General features: G+C 43.3%; 1 protein-coding gene across 1 annotated transcript in view; it reads left to right on the top strand.

Moving 5' to 3' along the window:
* The first annotated feature begins 2042 nt into the window (after positions 1-2042).
* Positions 2043-17557, top strand: part of ARG2 (arginase 2) — a 20675-nt gene continuing 5160 nt past the window's right edge. Inside the window, exons 1-4 of the mRNA XM_062577127.1 lie at positions 2043-2159; positions 2284-2356; positions 12839-13016; positions 13902-14061. Coding sequence (XP_062433111.1) covers positions 2043-2159; positions 2284-2356; positions 12839-13016; positions 13902-14061 — 528 coding nt within the window. The remainder of the gene's footprint in view (positions 2160-2283; positions 2357-12838; positions 13017-13901; positions 14062-17557) is intronic.

Here is a 17557-nt window from a genome sequence, read left to right as displayed (position 1 = left end):
TTCCCTGGCACTGACATAAAACTACTCCATTTGCTCTTCTTGTTTCCCGTTCCAGTCCATGAGTGTATCAGCTAGCTTTAATTGCAGATACCATCTCTCTGTGGGCAATTTATTTCATTTATGGTATCATCCAAGCTCTTGAGTGGTTACTGTATATAAACCTATTAGCTTGTTCTTGTAAGGATAGTAAAGTAATCTGTCAAGGAAAAAGGAACAAAGAGGGCTTGAAGCATCGCTACCGTGATCTTTGTTTAGGCTAGGCAAGTCGATGAACACTGGCACTAGGGAAAGACTTGCGCAGTATGTCCTACTGTAACACAAGAACTGGGATGAGGCGTGGGCTGTAGCTCTGAAGAGTAAGAGCAAAGTAGCTTGGAGAGAACAAAAACTGGCAGATGAAAAAACTGCAGAAACGGGAGGAATGTGGGAGCTGAAAATAGAGTTAGTAAAGCTTTATAGGTAGGATGAAAGTAAAACAAATTGCAGCCAGTTACAGATTTTTTAAAAAAGAGAAGTGTTTGTATTGATGGGTGAGGAAGGCTGAAGTGAATAAACAGGAGCTTTGGTATGAGAGCCCAGGAAATGGGGACAGAGAGAAGAAGAAGAAGAAGAAGAAGAAAAAAGGAAGTAGGGAGTGGAGGAGTAAAAAGCAATGTGGATGGAAAAGGACAGTGACAGGAGGAAGAGGAGGTGGGTTCTACTGGGAGAGCAGTGTTGGCCAGGAACACATTAGCAAGAAATGCAAAGCTACTGGGTCCGAGAGAAGGGAGGAGAGGACTTGGAGATTTTAAAGGAAGAGGAAAAAGCAAAAATATGAGTATAGATTTTGTTTTCATGTTATTGATAAGTCCTGGTTTAACCCTGGGTTTGCTTCTTGTCATCTCTGTTCTCAGCTCGTTAACATTGCCAGCCTTTCTTTCAAACATGTATTTGCACATTTGGGAGCAAGAATTGTGTTACCTTGCTACAGAAGAGTAAGGTGGGGTGAATTACTTGCTTTTCAGTATTTATTGAATTTGTTATATATAAGATATATTGCAAATGGGAAGAGTCTGAGAGCTTTCAGAATTTGCGAATTGTCTCAAAGCAAGACACTAGGAGTGATTATTTGAAGTGGGTGAAGAGGTGACTTTTTTAATGCTTTATCAAGGTTGTCAGAGCGGGAGCATAGCCCCCGTGGCGATGCTTCTTCAGTAAAACCTGGAAGGAGCGTTACTGTGAGACGGCACTCAGCGGGCGCTCACCGGCTGCAAGTGGCCAGCCAGGGAGCCGCGTTAGGGAACACGGGTGAGGCGATGTTCGGATGTCGCTGCGTCGCACCGTCATGCTCCTCCGCGATGGCCCGCCAGCACGGGTTACAGGAACGGCTCGGCGGTGTCACACCACGGCCCAGCTCGCCAGGACCCGGTCGCTCGCAGCGGCCCCTCACGGCTGTTCGGGGACAAGGGTGAGGTAAGGGATATCGCCCCAAAGCCTCTCCCCGCTTTGGGTGCCCCGCGGCTGGTGTACGCTGCGCCGCTGCCCTTTGCCGAAAGCCCGGCTGATGCTCCCCGCCTGCCCTCCCAGCAGGGGAAGGAGAACGGGCGCGGCGCTCGCCCTGGGTTGCGCCGCGGAGGAGGCCGCGAAGGGCTGCGACGCCTGCGGGAGGGCGCAGAGCGCGGGGCGCCCCGGCTGCCCGCACCGTTAACGGCAGCTGGCGACGGCCGCCAGTGGAAAAACCCCGGCGAGGGGAAGCGCGCGCGGCTGGGGGAGGCCGCGGCGGCGGCGGGGGCGGGCGCGCGCCGCCGCGCAGCCGTTGGCCGCCCCGCGCAGCCGTTGGGGCCGCGTGCGCCGTGGGGGCGGGACACACCTCCGGGCGCGCGCGCTGCCGTTGGCCCGGCGGCCCGGGGGTGTGCGAGGGGGAGGGGCGGGGCGGCACCGCCTCCCTCCCCCCCCGCCGCCGCCGCCCCCGCCGCGGCTCCGGCGCCGCGCTGGAGCTCGTGAAAAGGAGCGGCGCGGCGGCGGCGGCCGGCATCGCCCGGCGGCTCCGCGGCTCCTGCGCCATGTCCCTGCGCAGCAGCTTCGCCCGGCTCCTCCGCAAGCAGGCGGACGCGGCGCTCCAGCTCCCGAAGCCGGCGCACTCCGTGGCGCTGGTGGGAGCCCCCTTCTCCCGCGGGCAGGTGGGCTCCGCGGCGGAGGGAGGGAGGGAGAGGCGGCGGCGGCGGCGGCCCTCGCCCCGCGGGGCTCGGCGCTGCCCGCGGCGGTGACCCTCTTTCTCCCCCTTCCCCTTTCTTTGTCTCGCAGAAGCGGCGAGGCGTGGATCACGGCCCCGCTGCTCTCCGCGCCGCGGGGCTCGTGGAGCGGCTGGCCGGGCTCGGTGAGGCGCGGCGCGGGGGTGGGGGAGGGTGGGTTTGGGGGGGCTCCGTTCCCCCTCCCCCCGGGCCGGGCTTCCCTTTCGCAGCTCGTCTCGGCGGAGCGTGACTCGGCCGCGCGCTCGCCCCGCGCCGCGAGCCGCGGCCGCCGCGCTCTGCGGTCCGCCCGGGACCGCGAAGCCCCGCGCGTCCCGTCCCCGCACTGCGGCGCCGCAGAGCGCGGCGCGGGGAGCGGGACACGGCCGCGCTGGCGGGCTCCGCGGGCTGCGCGCCTCCCGCCCCCGGGAGCCGGCGTGTGCTCTGTGCTGGCGTATCGGGGGCTTTGCTGCCTGCCCTTCCCGCGCCGGCTGAAGACAAGCCTGAAGAACGGGATGCCGTTCAAAACATGCTGTGTGCTGAGCGTACCCGCTCCAGTATTACCCTGAATTTCTCAAATCCTGTGCTCTGTTTTTCCATGTTTGTTACTCCAGTAAGTAGGAGCTATTTAACTTCTTAAAATATTCACATACTTTCAAATCCAGACCTTTCTGGAGAAAACATCAGGCTGGTGTATGAGGCTTTTGTCTGAAACTTTGCTTTGAGAGAGCACTTGGAAATAACACTGTCTGAATGGAAAGACTGTGATCTTTTAACTGTTACCATTACTGTTATTTAAGCAAATCGGTGGGCTTGGTTGTGTTTCAGTTTCTTACATTTTTTTCCCTTCAATTTTCAGCTTGTAGAAGCAATAGATGTCTGACAATTATTAAGACCAGAACATGAGAGATACAAACTTGTAAAGCTGAATTCTTGCTTGGAGCATCTTTAACTTACAAAGCTTTACCTAGAACTGTGTAATGGGAATCAGCTGCAGAGGGGTACTACAGGAAGAGAACCTGTGTTATCTGCTCTGTGTGTGATTAGTGTGGATGGAATTTAGGGGCATGTGGAGGAAAGATAATTGTTCATAACCCCTAGCAAATTTATGCTGAATTTTAATACCACTTTAAAACAGAAGGTATTGTTCTGGAAAGCCCTATAGGCTTATCCTGCATGTCTCCTTATGGTTCACCAGCTGAAAGGGGCCAATTTGCAACCACTCTAATGGAAACTTGGGGAAGGTGGGAAAAGAGGATACAAGCCTCCTCTGGATTCTAGTAACAAATGGTTGTGAGGATAGAAATGAAGCAAGGTAAGCTCAAAAACAAGTGGAGGGTGAAAATCCTTTAATTATTTAGTTGCTTATGGCTTGTTTGTTAATTCATCAGTAAGGTACATGGAGATTTTTACAGTTTTATAAGGACAGCAAGAAAATGTTTAGAATTTCTTTCTCCTGCAGGTTTGTTTCCCATTACATTCTTCTACTTAGGCAGAGTTTTTTATAAGTCTGAGTTGGTGTAAGTTCATCTTAAGTCTCTGCAGCTCTCTTATGAAGAGGTTCAGATGGCACATGAATTGTAACAGTTTCTGATGTGAGAACCAATCTTGAAATAATGTCTTCAGCACACACGGAAGAACTCTTTATTCTGCGAAGATGGTTGGGTAGTAGATTGAGGAGGGAACTACCATGTAGTCTTTTGTTGTGCACATCTGTTGTTAATGGAAACACAACCAACAATTGTTCTTGCTTAGGGGCTGTTTATTTTCCTTTCCAGCAGGATTGCTATCCCTAGCAAGATAGCTTTGCCTCTAATGTGGTAGTAATTCCATTGCCTGGTGTCCTGTGGTGCACTGGATTTGCAGTAGAAATTCAGCTGCTTTCTTCTTTGTTTTCATCTTTCTAATGCTATGAGTTTTATTTCTCTTGCACTGAAGATGGAAATACAGCAACAGTACTGTTCTACTTATTATTGTTATTTGAATCTTATATTTATCTCTTATGCTAAAATTAATTTTTGCACTGTTTGGCCTTGTCATTACAAGCTTGTATCTGGGCACAAGGCCAGCCACGAAGGTGGTGCTTTCCTGCAGAAGACTGAGGGTGGATTCTGTCTGTGTACTATAAGAAACACTAGCTTCTTTTCCCATCTATACTTCCTTACAAACTGAAAATATGTATTAACAGTAACTCTTATGGAAAAAATTGCACTTAGCTGTTTCAAGCAGAAGAAATTTCTGGTGATTAGAATCCACTGTTTGCCTGACATCATATTTTTTTTTCCATTATAGTTTCAAATTTGGTTTGACTTGTATAAAAATGAAGATGCTCTAAAGGCCAAACTACAGTGTTTCAGATGCTGAGATGAATGCATTGCATTCCCATTTTCTGGTTTTGGCCATAAGCACATGTACTGTTTCTCTGAGTATTAAGAAACCACATGGCTTTTGTATGTTCATATGCCTAATTTAATGACTTAAGATGCTAGTTACTACCTACATTAAAGAGAATAGTAGACCTCTAGTTTCTTCTTTTTTGCACCATCTTGCATCTTACTTTCACTGACTTGTATCTTTAGGAGGGAGTTTTCTGTTCCTTTCACATCTTTATGGCTGTTCTTTGTAGTCCTACTGCAGGGTCCTGGGCTGCTACTCCTTTCCCCCTTTCTGGTTATTCTCCTAAGAGAAATTAAACTGTTAATATTTTAAAGGGACTCCTCCATCCTGACAAAGAAGTAAGAATGTTGTATAAAAACAGATTCATAGCTCCCTGGCTGGGGGAGAACAGGATACAAAGCTTTGCAGGGCTGCATATTGTCCTGACAGAAAGGAGAAAAGGAGGAATAGATGCAGTATGTGGAGGCATTTGGACTTCAGTGGGTAGGAAGGACTGGGAAGATAGGTGGAAGATGAACTTTGCATAATCTATAGATTTGAGGTATGTAGTTCTGTAAAGTAGGAATTTCTTGGGCCTCTCCAGTTTGTTGTGGATTAAGCAGCGAATTTGATCAAACTTAAAACCATAATGTTTTCTAGTCCCCTTAGCTGAAGGAGAAAAGCAGCATTCTCAGATCTATAATAGGTAGCTGTTGTGTTAATTAATACAATGCTTCTAGTAACTTAGAGCACCTCTGCTGTCTCTAATATGAAAACAATTCTAGTATAAAGTTGCTGCCCAAGTTTCATTCTTGTTTTTTGGCTATTGATTTTTTTTTTTAAGTGTTCATTTAGAGCTGGATGTGCTGGGTTCCTGAGTTTGGCCAGGTTTGGGGGTCAGATTGCTCTAGAACAGATTAACAAAGTTTGGATCTAAATTGCACCTTTGACTGGTTTGATAAGCTAGTGGCCTGCAGAGATATGTGGCCTACAGACCTAAGCAGAAGTAGACTTGTCAAGGAGAATGTCTGTCTGGTATGACTTGATATGGCCATAGTCTTAGAATTTACCAGAAAAATACCAACAGTGAAAGTATGTGGAGCTGAGACATTCCTCACAGTAGGTCAGCTCTGACTTTCTTCCTTTTCCTATACTGACTGAAAACACTGTCTGCTTGTTTTTTAATTCAGAATTAAACATTTGGAGATCAGCTAATTTGATGGGATTTTTTTTCCCCACTTGTCCAGTACATATTCTGTGTTGCACAATTTGCAGTGAAATTGGCTTTAAAATAAACTTATTTAAGTGTAAAGCACAGAAGGTACTCCACTTGTAACTGCTCATTATAACAGTTTAGTGACTTTTTTCTTTCCTTTTTGGATGAATTTAAACTGATCAGGGAATCTGAACTTGTTATTTCTTCCTGACCTTTCCGTCAGAAAAGATGAGATTCAAGGAAGAACAAAGCTTTTGGGGGGTTTTGTATTTCTTTTGTTTTTACTGGTGATAATATTCATTCTTGTCTGTATTAAAATCAATTTTAATACATGACTCTATATTTGCTGATAGCACAAAATTCAGCCATCTCTGAATTGGAATAAGTTTGTGTCACGCGCTGTTTTCTTTCCTTCTGTAAGTGATGTTGAAGAGAGGAGTTAGGGGGAAGAGCATAGAGGGGAAACTTAGAAAACAAACTCAGTTGTTGAACTGCTTTACAGTGCTTGGCATCTTCATCATTTTCTTGTTCAAAACTTTTGCTCTGTATTATTGTAGACTCATAAGCCCAAGATACCTATGGCAGGTATGTGCTAATGTGAATGTAACAGAAAGGATAGAAGGTACAAGTTTCAGTTGTAAAACTATATTGTGAAAAGCTGGAATATAGGTACTTGAGTCAAATATCAAAAATTCAGATTTGTCATTTTGATGTGAAGAAATGAGTTTCTTTCAGTGAATAAGAGGAAGGGAAAGAACTTCAGGAAGCTCTGATTATATTGTGATTACCCTTCTTCCCAAGTATTACCTGCCTGGGAAAACTAATGCAGCAACTATTTGCTTGTGTAATGTTAAAGCATGAGGTGCTTGTTGTTGAAGAGAACTATTCTAGTATGACTTGGTATGTCCATAAGTTTCTACTTATATTTTTGCTGTCAGAAACATGCTGTTTTGGGGTTAAGCTTATTTAAAGGGAATTGGAACTGTAAATGAAGACCATGTGTGCTGGAGCTCCTCAGGAGAGGGGCAGAGGGCAACGGCTGCCCCATCATCTCCTGCCCTGATGCAAGCCTCAGGGCAAATGTTTCCCAACACCTGAAACTGACGTTTTTGGAGACCTCTTGAGGTCAAGCACACTGGATTTCATAACAGAGTTATCAAGGAAAATGAGGTGGCTGCTTGATTTGGGGTCAGAAAAATATTTCTTGGCTAAGTGCATGCAAAGGCAACCTTGAGAATACAGACTTGGGATAGCAATTGGATTTTTTTAGTTTTTTTTTTTTTGTATGAGTAGAAGGCTTTCGAATATGGTAACAGGAATGTTATTTTGAACCAATCTTTTCACAGTGCTAAAAAGCAAGATGGAACTGCTGAGATGTGAAATTTTGAATCTAGCAGACACCTGTTAAACCATTAATCTACACCAAGAAGGAGTTTTTTAATGGGTATATATTTGATGAGACTTTGTGTAATAACTCAAAGCAAGAAGGTTATGATTAAACTAGACTGCTGAAATCTGTCTCGCCTAGTTTCATATCCATACAGAATAGAATGTGCTCTTGTTTGTGTAGCTGTTTTCACCTTTTTTTGTCTCTATTTTCTTCCCCTCTCCTAGTAGATCTGGTGAATTAACTATTTTAAAATAGGCCTCAGTATGCACTGGTCATAATGAATGATTCATTTGTTTCCTGCTGTGCAACCTTTTGCTAGTCTCTCTGAGAAAGGATTAAAAAGCAAAGCCAGCACCAGCCTGTAAGCTTATTTGTGTGAGCCCTCTGAAAAGGGGGATGGTAGCAGCATGTAGCCCTCTGTCTTGCTCACAGAAAGGAGAATGTTAAGTTTGTCTGTCAGGATTGCTCATTGCTTCCTGAAAAGCCTTTCTGTATCTCCAGTGATTCACCAAGCAGGCTGTAATCTGAGAAAACAATTCAACTGAATAAGCAGCAGTGATGTTTTCATGTGAGTAGTTTTATATAATACATAGTGTGAAATGAGCTACAGCTACAGTAATAGTGATATTTCCAAATTCCTTGTGAAGTAGTTCAGCAGGATTTAGAAAGACTTAATTTTTTCCCTTAATTTTTTTTTTACCTCTAGGTCACAAATGTCCAGTATAAACAAGCCGTTTCAGGAGATCACTTTTCTGTTCCACATGCTTTTGTTTCAACTCCTGTCTGCTCCTTAGACTTGTAACCATATTCTAGCAGCATGCCACTGGGCAGTGTTGGCAGACTGTCTAAATCTTGAAAGCTGAATCTCCTATCAAATTGCTGCTTCTGGCTCTGGTACAAAATCCTAATAGAGTAGGATTGGTAAGATTTCCCTGCTGCTTTCCAGATGTGTGGTGTTTTTTTTTTTTGTTTTTTGTTTTTTTTTTTTTTTTGTTAAATGCCCCCAGAGTTGCTTCTACAGAGATTTTTCTCTAAACCTGCCTAAGGAAATCACTCACTGAGTCATAGCGACAACCCACTGTGGAAGCTGAGTAAATGAACTCTATTTCTACTCAGAAGATAGGAAGTGAGTATCACCGCTGTCATACAGCTTACTAAAGGGCATCTTATATCCCAGTGGGAAGTATCATTGAGCCTGAGTGCTACATTAATAACATTTGAAAAAGTGTACAGGAAACTTTCTTTTCTTAAATTGGTTCTTATTTTGTATTTGTACTCAAAGTACAAATTAGGCTCCTAATTATTAAAATCTGTTTTCTTTTAATGGTTGCAGATTACATTGTGGTTGTCTGGGTTGCTATCCATCCCCATCCAGTCCAAGTGACTGCTGTAGATCCCTTGGTGTGTTGGTTGAATGCTTACATGACCTTTCCCTATCTGTCTACTCAAAACAAGTTTGCCAAGTTGGTAATGTTTCATATTAAAAACAAAGCATAAATCCAAAAGAATTTGAGCCTGAAAATATTTCAGCTTGGTTGAATGGCTGAATGGCTGAAGTTTACTTTTTTCCTGTTTTCCCCTCTCTTTAAACAAATGTAATTTGATAGTGCTTTTTTACCATAAAATGAACATGGAGGTGAAATGAGTATTGTGTTTTCCTGAATTCTGTAAAACTATCCAGTCTACTCAATGTTATTTTCCTGTGTGGCTTTTACAGAGTACAGTTGATATTGAAAAATCCTTGTTGGGCAATTCTAAAGAGCTGGAGAGGCTGAGAAAAGAAATGATTTCCCTTCTGTGCCATTGCTACTGCTGGCTAGATCACGAATGTGATGAATTTGATGGTTGCCACCCAGCTTTCTGGTGAATTCCCTTGTTCTGCCCAGCCTGGCAGAACAAGTGTCTCGTCACTGAGGGAGGTACCCTGCTGTTCCTAACTAGTCTTGACCTGAAAAGTAGTATATGAGGAATTTGGCTTTTTTATTTATCCACATGATCTTGCAGTTTTGAGAACTTCAATCTATTGTGTGTAAAAAAAAGGTCCGTATGTTCTTTAACTCTGTGCTAACTTGAAGAGCTGTTTGTTTAGAGCTATTAGCATCTTAAACTACAAAGGATCCCAAGAAACAAAGATAATCAGCTACCCCAAACATAACCACTTATTTTAAATCTTTGCTCTGGACGCCGGTTTGTTACGGACAGACTACAGAATACCCATCCATCTAGCAATTTTTACATTTCTAAGTTAGGCAGCAAAATGTACCTGAGGAAAAGATTTAGTTTTAGAATTTCCTTAAAGCAGAAAACTACATGCAAGGAGGCAGATTACATGGATGAATCTGAAACATTTTGAAATAATACCTGAGACTCTCTAAAGAGAAGCTAAGAAATAACTAAACTCCTGTGAATTTGAAATAAATTCTCACTTCACTGTCTGAAACAAACATGTATGTCTTAGTGCTTACATTGCTTTATCTGATCACTCCTAATAAATATGTGTATACATGCACCCTTTATTTAGGACCCATGGTTTATCTATGTACTGTGAATATTTTTGTGCTACCTACGCACTAAGCTTTTCTTTTGCCCTGGGGTCATTTAACTCTAGGCATATTAAAAATATATGTATTTCTAAGGTTTTAGGATTGGATTAGTGCTTGCTTCTGTGACTGCTTTTATCTTAATCAGATAACTGTGGCAAAGGTTGCTGAAAACATCCAAGTTATCCAGAGAAACCTGAGCCATCCTCTGCAACCTCATAAAAACAGTTGGCCTAAATAAGAGGGCAGCACAAAACTCACAAAAGAAGCTGCTACAAAGGTTAGGTACTCTAGCTGAACAACAGAAACCACTTTTGAAGGTGGTTACAAAAGCTGAAGGCATCTACTGACTTTAATAGAGGCTTTTTATAAAAGTAACTACAGAGAGGCATCGTAACCTAGGAGATGCAGCAGTACTATTTGTCCAAAAGGTGGACAGGATCCCAGAATTCTGGATTCCAAGTGCGTCCATCTCTGACATATGTCCACTCTATGAACCTCATAGTGATCATAAGAAATGCACCTTTTGGGGGATCTGCATTAATTCTATTCCCTTTACAGTTGGGGATTAGAAGGGGGACAGGGTAAAGGAAAAAATCTTGAACATGAGCAATACTCTTCCATGCTCACGTTTCTTAGACTCTTCCATGTGTGGCCTGCTTTTAGGATAGCCTGAAGAATTTTAAAAGAATGAGTTGCCTGGTACCCAGCTGCCATCAGTTAAATACATTCTGTAATTTTCTTTAAAGCACTGTGAAAGATGGGGTGATTGGCTCTGTTTTACACTGATCTAAAGATGGATCTTCATAATTTCCTTTAATTCTTTTTCATCCCAGAATGGGCAAAATATTGTGATGTATTGTATAACATTTTTGTATGTTCTGTAAGGGGGAATAAAATGTAAGTGGCAGTCCTTGCCTCCACTGCAGGGTCTTATGTACTGTCCTATCATGTCTAAGTCACTTGAACACACCTGCCCAACTGCAGATTTGCTCCCCACAGATGCCAGAGGTATTAGATCAAAAGAATGTGGAAAATTTTATTAGCCTGTGGAGCTTCCTCCAAAGCTCTTGATACCTATTGACTGGCTCAGTGCCTGACTGTGGTGAAGTCTTATATTTCAATACTTGTTTTCAAGCCATGCACACTTTATTTCATTACACCTTTAAATAATGATTGAAAAAAAGAGTAGCAGTATGTAGCGCATAAGTAGCAGTCTTCCAAGCAGATACAAATAAAAAAAATCAGAGACCTTTGCCATTCACTAAATGTATCTCAGACTCGCAACTCCTTTTGAAGCTACACAGCAGAATGAAGTGAGGAAAAATGTAGTACTTGGCTCTAGATATCAGATAATGTACTTGGCTCTAACCAAAATGGGCTCAAAATTCCAGAGCTGTTGTCCTGCTGATTAGGTATTGCTGAAGGGAGAAGCATGCCACTGTATGCCTGTGGTGTCTTTTGAAAATGTGAAGTGGTAGGTCCTGGTCCAGCTTTCTGCTTTAACTCTCTGCAGATGATTTTTTTTTTTTTTTTTTTTTTTTTTTTTTTTTGCGGAGTAGCTGACATCGCATTTATTTAATCCTTTGTCAAGTAGCTGTGCTCAGCTACCCTTTCCTGTCCTAGTAAATGGCCTGACATATGTCCACATATGCCTCTGCTGTAACATATATGCTTGCCTATTTCCCAGGGCCTAGTTTTCACAAGCGACTCAAACCTTTTCCTTATGTTCATCAGTCAAAATTTCTTTGAATTAAAAATAGTGCTGAGAAAAATGTGAGCTTATTTCCGACAAGCAAATTCCTAGAGCCTGTTTCCTAGGCATTAGACTAAGGACTTAACAGAAATTAAGCAGGAATCACAGTCCCAGATGGAATACTTTCTTTTGTTGATTTGCTTTGCCTTAATTTTTCAAAATTCCCTGTTATACATAAAATGACTAAATACAAAACGTCAACCTTTAGCCTGGATGCTTTCAACTGAGAATAGACTGTGGTGCTTCTGAGGAACGGATTGAACAGACACTGTTGGTATTCAGGGCAGTCTTGATTTGTTAAGCCACTACTGGTTACTACAGGTGTAGCTGTAAATGTCTTTGGGCCTCTACCATCCTTGTCTGTGCCTGAAGTACTGGCAGCAGCAGGCCTACCTGAAGCTGAGAGGCTCTAGCCTGTAAAATGCTGTCAGCAATTTTGCTATCTGGAAGACTATTATGAGTGCACAGTGCCAAACAGCAGAACTCCTTACTAAGGATAAGCCCTACAACATGTGTGGAAGAGAACTGAACTTCAAATGTAGCCAACTAATAAACTGTTCCTCTCCCCTGGCCCCAGTTTTTTAAGGCAGGGCTGGGGAAGTTCCCTACCTGTAAGTGGTTCTTCTTCCAGATAAGTAGATACAAGTACAATTTAGGAAGGCTGAGTCTTAGACCCAGAAAGTTGTCATGTTTCAACAGCCAACTAATCTGTAACTGGCAACAAGATCTCAAAGTGAGTTGGAATCAATGCAGCAGAACTAAGATATCTTCCAGAGCATCTTGCACTGGGAAAATGGATAAGTTATTGTACAAGACAACTAGTGTATCTTTCATGGAGTAGCTTGGAAGTACTGTAAGACAAGCTACTCGACAACTGCAGTGGTAATTTGACACACTGTACCTGGGTTCTGGTGGGATTTGAAAATGAAAAATAACTGTTAGAATTCTGGTAATTTGATTAAACGTGGTCCTGGGCATGTTTGGCAACTGCATGCAACATTTAAGGCCATATACTTTTTGACTAATTGGAAAGGAAGATAGCAATATAAACCATACTTTTTTCCAGTGCAAAAAATGCCAATAAATAATAAAAACTGTTTTTTCCAGGTGACTTTTAGTGATTGGCTTATCTCATTGCTAAATTAAAGTGAGAACATTATCCTAAGCTCTCTAATTTTTAAAGTTGAGAGATGGTTGTTTGCAAAGGCATGCAAATGTCAAATGAATCAGTTTCCCTCCTGTTTTTGCCCCTCATGCTTGTCCCACAGATTTTTTGAGGGGAATATAGTTTGAATGATTCTTTGGGCATTTGTTTAGTAACTTTGTTTTATCCCTTTGCTGCTTTGTTTCCAGGATGCCAAGTATATGACTTTGGAGACTTGAATTTCACTCAAGTTCCCAATGATGAACTGTACAACAACCTTGTTTTATACCCACGATCAGTGGGTTTAGCTAGCCAGGTGGTGGCTGATGCTGTGAGCAGAGCTGTAGCTGCTGGACACAGCTGTGTGACTATAGGAGGTGATCACAGGTGAGCTGAACTAGAAACAACTGGTGCTGCACGCTGACACTTAAAGGGGAGTATTGCTTGCTTAAATCAAAACAGGAAGATACTGAGAATAACTTTGGATTGTTCCTGGCAGTACTGTGAGGTAATAGCATTTTGTATTTATTGCTGGGGTGGAATACAGAAGATGACTACAAAAACGCAACATTCAGAGATAGTACTACTTAATTTCAGACTCTTGTCATCTGCAGACATAGAAATAAATGAGGCTTTCCTCTTTGGGGACTGTTGTGTGATCAGATCCCTTTGGGGACTGTTGCAGTTTCTTTACTGCTAAATATTTAATACTTTTTCTGTTTTTTGCAACTTAACTCTTGCAATGACAACTTTTAGGATAAGTTTGTAATGTCTGCCAAAGGCTGTTCCTTAAGAGACCTTATAATGCATAATTCTGCTTTGCTTTTCTTTTTCACTAACCTTTGGCCTGAGAACAGGATGAAGAAGGTGAGGCATGTAAGAATACATGAGGGAGGGGGTAACATGAGTAGAGTCAGAAGCAGGTGAATAGTGCCATTGATGAGTGAGTAAATTAGATTTTCTGAGAAATGATTTGGAACTAGAAAAGGTGAGAATTAAGAGAGTGGGAAGGTTGACAATGCAGAGAGAGAAGAGCTCTTTCCTATCTGTCCTCTACAGTTATTTGTATTGTCCTCGAATCACGATGCTGGAGGTGCTTGCTATGCAGTTTATATGAGGTACCCTCTATGATCATTTTCACCGATGTCTGATGTGTTTTAAATGTGACAATGCTGATAACTGTAGTCGAACGGACTCCCTATTGTCCCCAGATTGTTCGGAATATGAAGTCTTTTGCATAGTTGACTGAAGACTTTCCTACTGTACTTCCAGCTTGGCACTTGGTTCTGTCAGTGGCCATGCACAGCAGTGCCCACACCTTGGTGTGATCTGGGTAGATGCGCATGCTGATATCAACACCCCTCTCACAACTCAGTCTGGAAACCTCCATGGACAACCAGTTTCATTTCTCTTGAGAGAACTCCAAGATAAAGTAAGTATCTTGCTGTACAATTAGCCTACATTGAAATCCTCAGGATGCTTTACTTCCTTTCTGGTGTAAGGTACCTTCTTATCTGCTGCAAAAGCAGACCTACTTTTTATCAAAGTACCAGTAATAATATGTATTACTTGTGTGTGTACACTCATACACATATACACACAAACATACACACTGTATGTGCCTATATGTGTGTGTAAGTGTACATACTCACAGAAACAAGAAAAAGCTTTTCTTGCTAGCATTCTCCTGTGTTGTACAGGAGTCAAGGGGTCAACAAAAGCTATGTGCAGCAGCTGCCCAATGAGCATAGTTAATGTACTGTAGCTGTGCAATGACAGCAGTTCTACTAAGTGAGCCAAAAAGGGAACCTCCCCCCAGCTGAGCCTGTGAGAGCAGTGCAGAGCTCACCTCCAGAGGCAGCTAGTTCCTGCATGCCTCTTCTGCTTAGTTTGGCACTATATGTTTTGACAACCTTGGGGCACAACAGAGGTTGGTCTTATGTCATCTCACTTGACTGGCTACTCTAGTGTTGATCTTCCTGCCAAATATTACAGATCAGAACTGCTATACCTGCTTACAGGGACTCTGCCTTTGATAGGAGTCAAATAATCAAAAAGTGCTTAGCAGGGCACGGGATATGTGTAGCCAGTTTCTGCTACTGTCATGATGGTAAATAATAGGTAGGTCTAAGGCCTATATTATTTCCCTTTAGAATTTTTTGCTGTTAGATAAATTGTGGGGGGATCATGTTGATGGGAGTATGGCTTTTTCAAGTAAGATCAACAGTATCTAATGTCCTCATAGCTATAGAGGATGCTATTGCATTAGTACCCATCTGTCATAGCAAGACTGGTGTCATTGCATAAATCTCTTCTGGTTCTCCTGAAAATTCATGGGGTGAATTTCTGAATATTGTTTGGTACTTTTAAATAGCTTCTGCTTTCAAATAGTTCTTGTATGGTCTCTGAAAACATGCTAGTATTCCCCAAGTAACGCAAAATGAAACACAAAAGCGTCTCCAGGATGCAAGCAAGTTAATAGAAAAGGCTATGGTATTTCTAGTTCATTTCCCATGAGTTAAGTTAAAGGGGGTGATTCATATTTGGTCACTGAGTCCACTTCTGTAGAGAGGGGATCATGGTGGGGGTAGGGGAAACAGTTTGGAGGAGAATGGAAAAAGCCAAAAAGCCAAGTTCTTCGATGGCTGGGGAAGGAAGAGTAAGATGCTGCTTTCCTCTTCAGTAGGACACAGGTATTTAATCTGTATTTAAGTTGTTGATTTCTGGTCTGCCAGCAGCAGCAGTGAAGAAAAAGATCAGGGCTAACCCTAGAGGGGGGCTAGTCCAGTACTGTGCTGGGTTATGAAACATCAGATGTAGCTTTCACAAAGCCCATGCAGAAACATCTGACACAAGCTCCTCACTCTTATTTGCAGCTGTGCAAACAGGCTTGCACACAGTTAATTTTTCTTACTATATTGTACTACTATTTATAAGGAGAAAAACATCTGTCCTGCTGCTGCAAGGAAAGTTCTAACAAGAGTATAAATTTCAACAGCTGCTCATCAGCTATAGACTCAGGCTTCAGCAAGAGCCGTCCGTTCCCAGCTTGCTGTCGGTTGCTGCTTGTTCATCCAGGAATGCCTGGTGCTCCTACCAGCAAGGTGGCACTTCAGATTTTTTTAAAAAAGGACTTCGGTTTTCTAATTAAATATTTTCTATGAAAACAATAAAATTATGAACACAATCCTTTGAATGGCATTTCTCAGAGCGTTAGTGTCAAGGCTCCAAAAACCATTTACAATGTAAATTCATAAACTACTATTAATAACTTACCATGAAAACGCTTCCAGATTTTTGAGCCTCTTTCTCTGAGGCCTGTTTGGTTTTACTGTCAACACCTTTTCTACTGCAACAAAATGAGAATGGAGCCTACCAAAGGACGTGGTACGGCATTCCATCCTCTCAAAGAGGAAACGGCATAGCTAAAAATGGCAGTACCAAATCTGCTAATTCATTGTTTGATATTAGACAGAATGTGCTCAGCTCACAAGTGAAGTGACAGGTTTTGCAGGCAGAGCTCTGTTTTTGACTGCATTATTTTTTCTTAGTGTGCCTCCAGTCTGTTTAAATCTCATCTGATTTCATGACTGCACAAAAATTTCAGGTCATTGCTTGAGTCCATTTAATTATTATAGATGCTTATTTAATCATAACGCAAGTAAACACAGCTCTGGATGTTTTATGCCTTTTAAAACAAACAAAAATATGTTGTAAATAGAATATAATTAATAACTAAGAAGTGTAAGTGGGAAGGAAAGCCTTAGCCTTGCTATTTGACAGTTTTGGCTCTAGAAGTATTCAGATTGGGAGGGGAGGGAGAAGAGGAGAAACCTGTGTTAAATTAAAACATTAATATAGGATTAGAGATCTGAGCAGGCTAGACATCCACAAATCAGTGGGCCTGGATGGGATGCACCCACAGGTACCGAGGGAGCTGGTGGATGTTGTTGTGAGGCTGCTCTCCATCATCTTTGAAAAGTCATGGAGAACTGGAGAGTTGCCTGAGGACTGGAAGAAAGCCAGTGTCACTCCAGTCTTCAAGAAGGGCAAGAAGGAGGACCCAGGCAACTATAGGCCAGTCAGCCTCACCTCCATCCCTGGAAAGGTGATGGAACAGTTCATTCTGGATGTCATCTCCAGACGTATGGAGGAAAAGAAGGTGATCAGGAGTAGCCAGCATGGATTCACCAAGGGGAAATCCTGCTTAACCAATCTGATAGCCTTCTCTGATGGCATGACTGGCTGGGGAGATGAGGGCAGAGCAGTGGGCATATTGTGTACCTTGACTTCAGCAAGGCTTTTGACACTCTCTCCTATAACATCCTCCTAGAGAAGCTCTGGAAGTGTGGGTTAGATGAGTGGACAGTGAGGAGGATTGAGAATTGGCTGAAAGGCAGAGCTCAGAGGGTCGTCATCAGTGGCGTGGAGTCCAGTTGGAGGCCTGTGGCTAGTGGCGTCTCCCAGGGCTCAGTACTGGGTCCCATCCTGTTCAACTTCATCAATGACCTGGCTGAGGGGATGGAGTGCCTCCTCAGCAAGTTTGCTGATGATACCAAGCTGGGAGGAGTGGCTGAGACACCAGAGGGCTGTGCTGCCATTCAGAGAGACCTGGACAGGCTGGAGAGCTGGGTGGAGAGGAACCTCATGAGGTTCAACCAGGGCAAGTGCAGAGTCCTGCACCTAGGGAGAATAACCCCAGGCACCAGTACAAACTGGGGGCTGACCTTCTGCAGAGCAGCTTTGCAGAGAAGGACCTGGGAGTGCTGGTGGACAAGTTGACCATGAGCCAGCAATGTGCCCTCGTGGCCAAGAAGGCTGATGGTCTCCGGGGGTGCATTAGGTAGAGTGTTGCCAGCAGGTCAAGGGAGGTGATCCTGCCCCTCTACTCAGCGCTGGGGAGGCCTCATCTCGAGGCCTCATCTGTG

This window comes from Rhea pennata, chromosome 5 (assembly GCF_028389875.1).
Source record: "Rhea pennata isolate bPtePen1 chromosome 5, bPtePen1.pri, whole genome shotgun sequence".
NCBI lineage: Eukaryota > Metazoa > Chordata > Aves > Rheiformes > Rheidae > Rhea > Rhea pennata.
The sequence above is the reverse complement of the archived record's forward strand: the minus strand, read 5'-3'. Positions and strand labels throughout refer to the sequence as shown.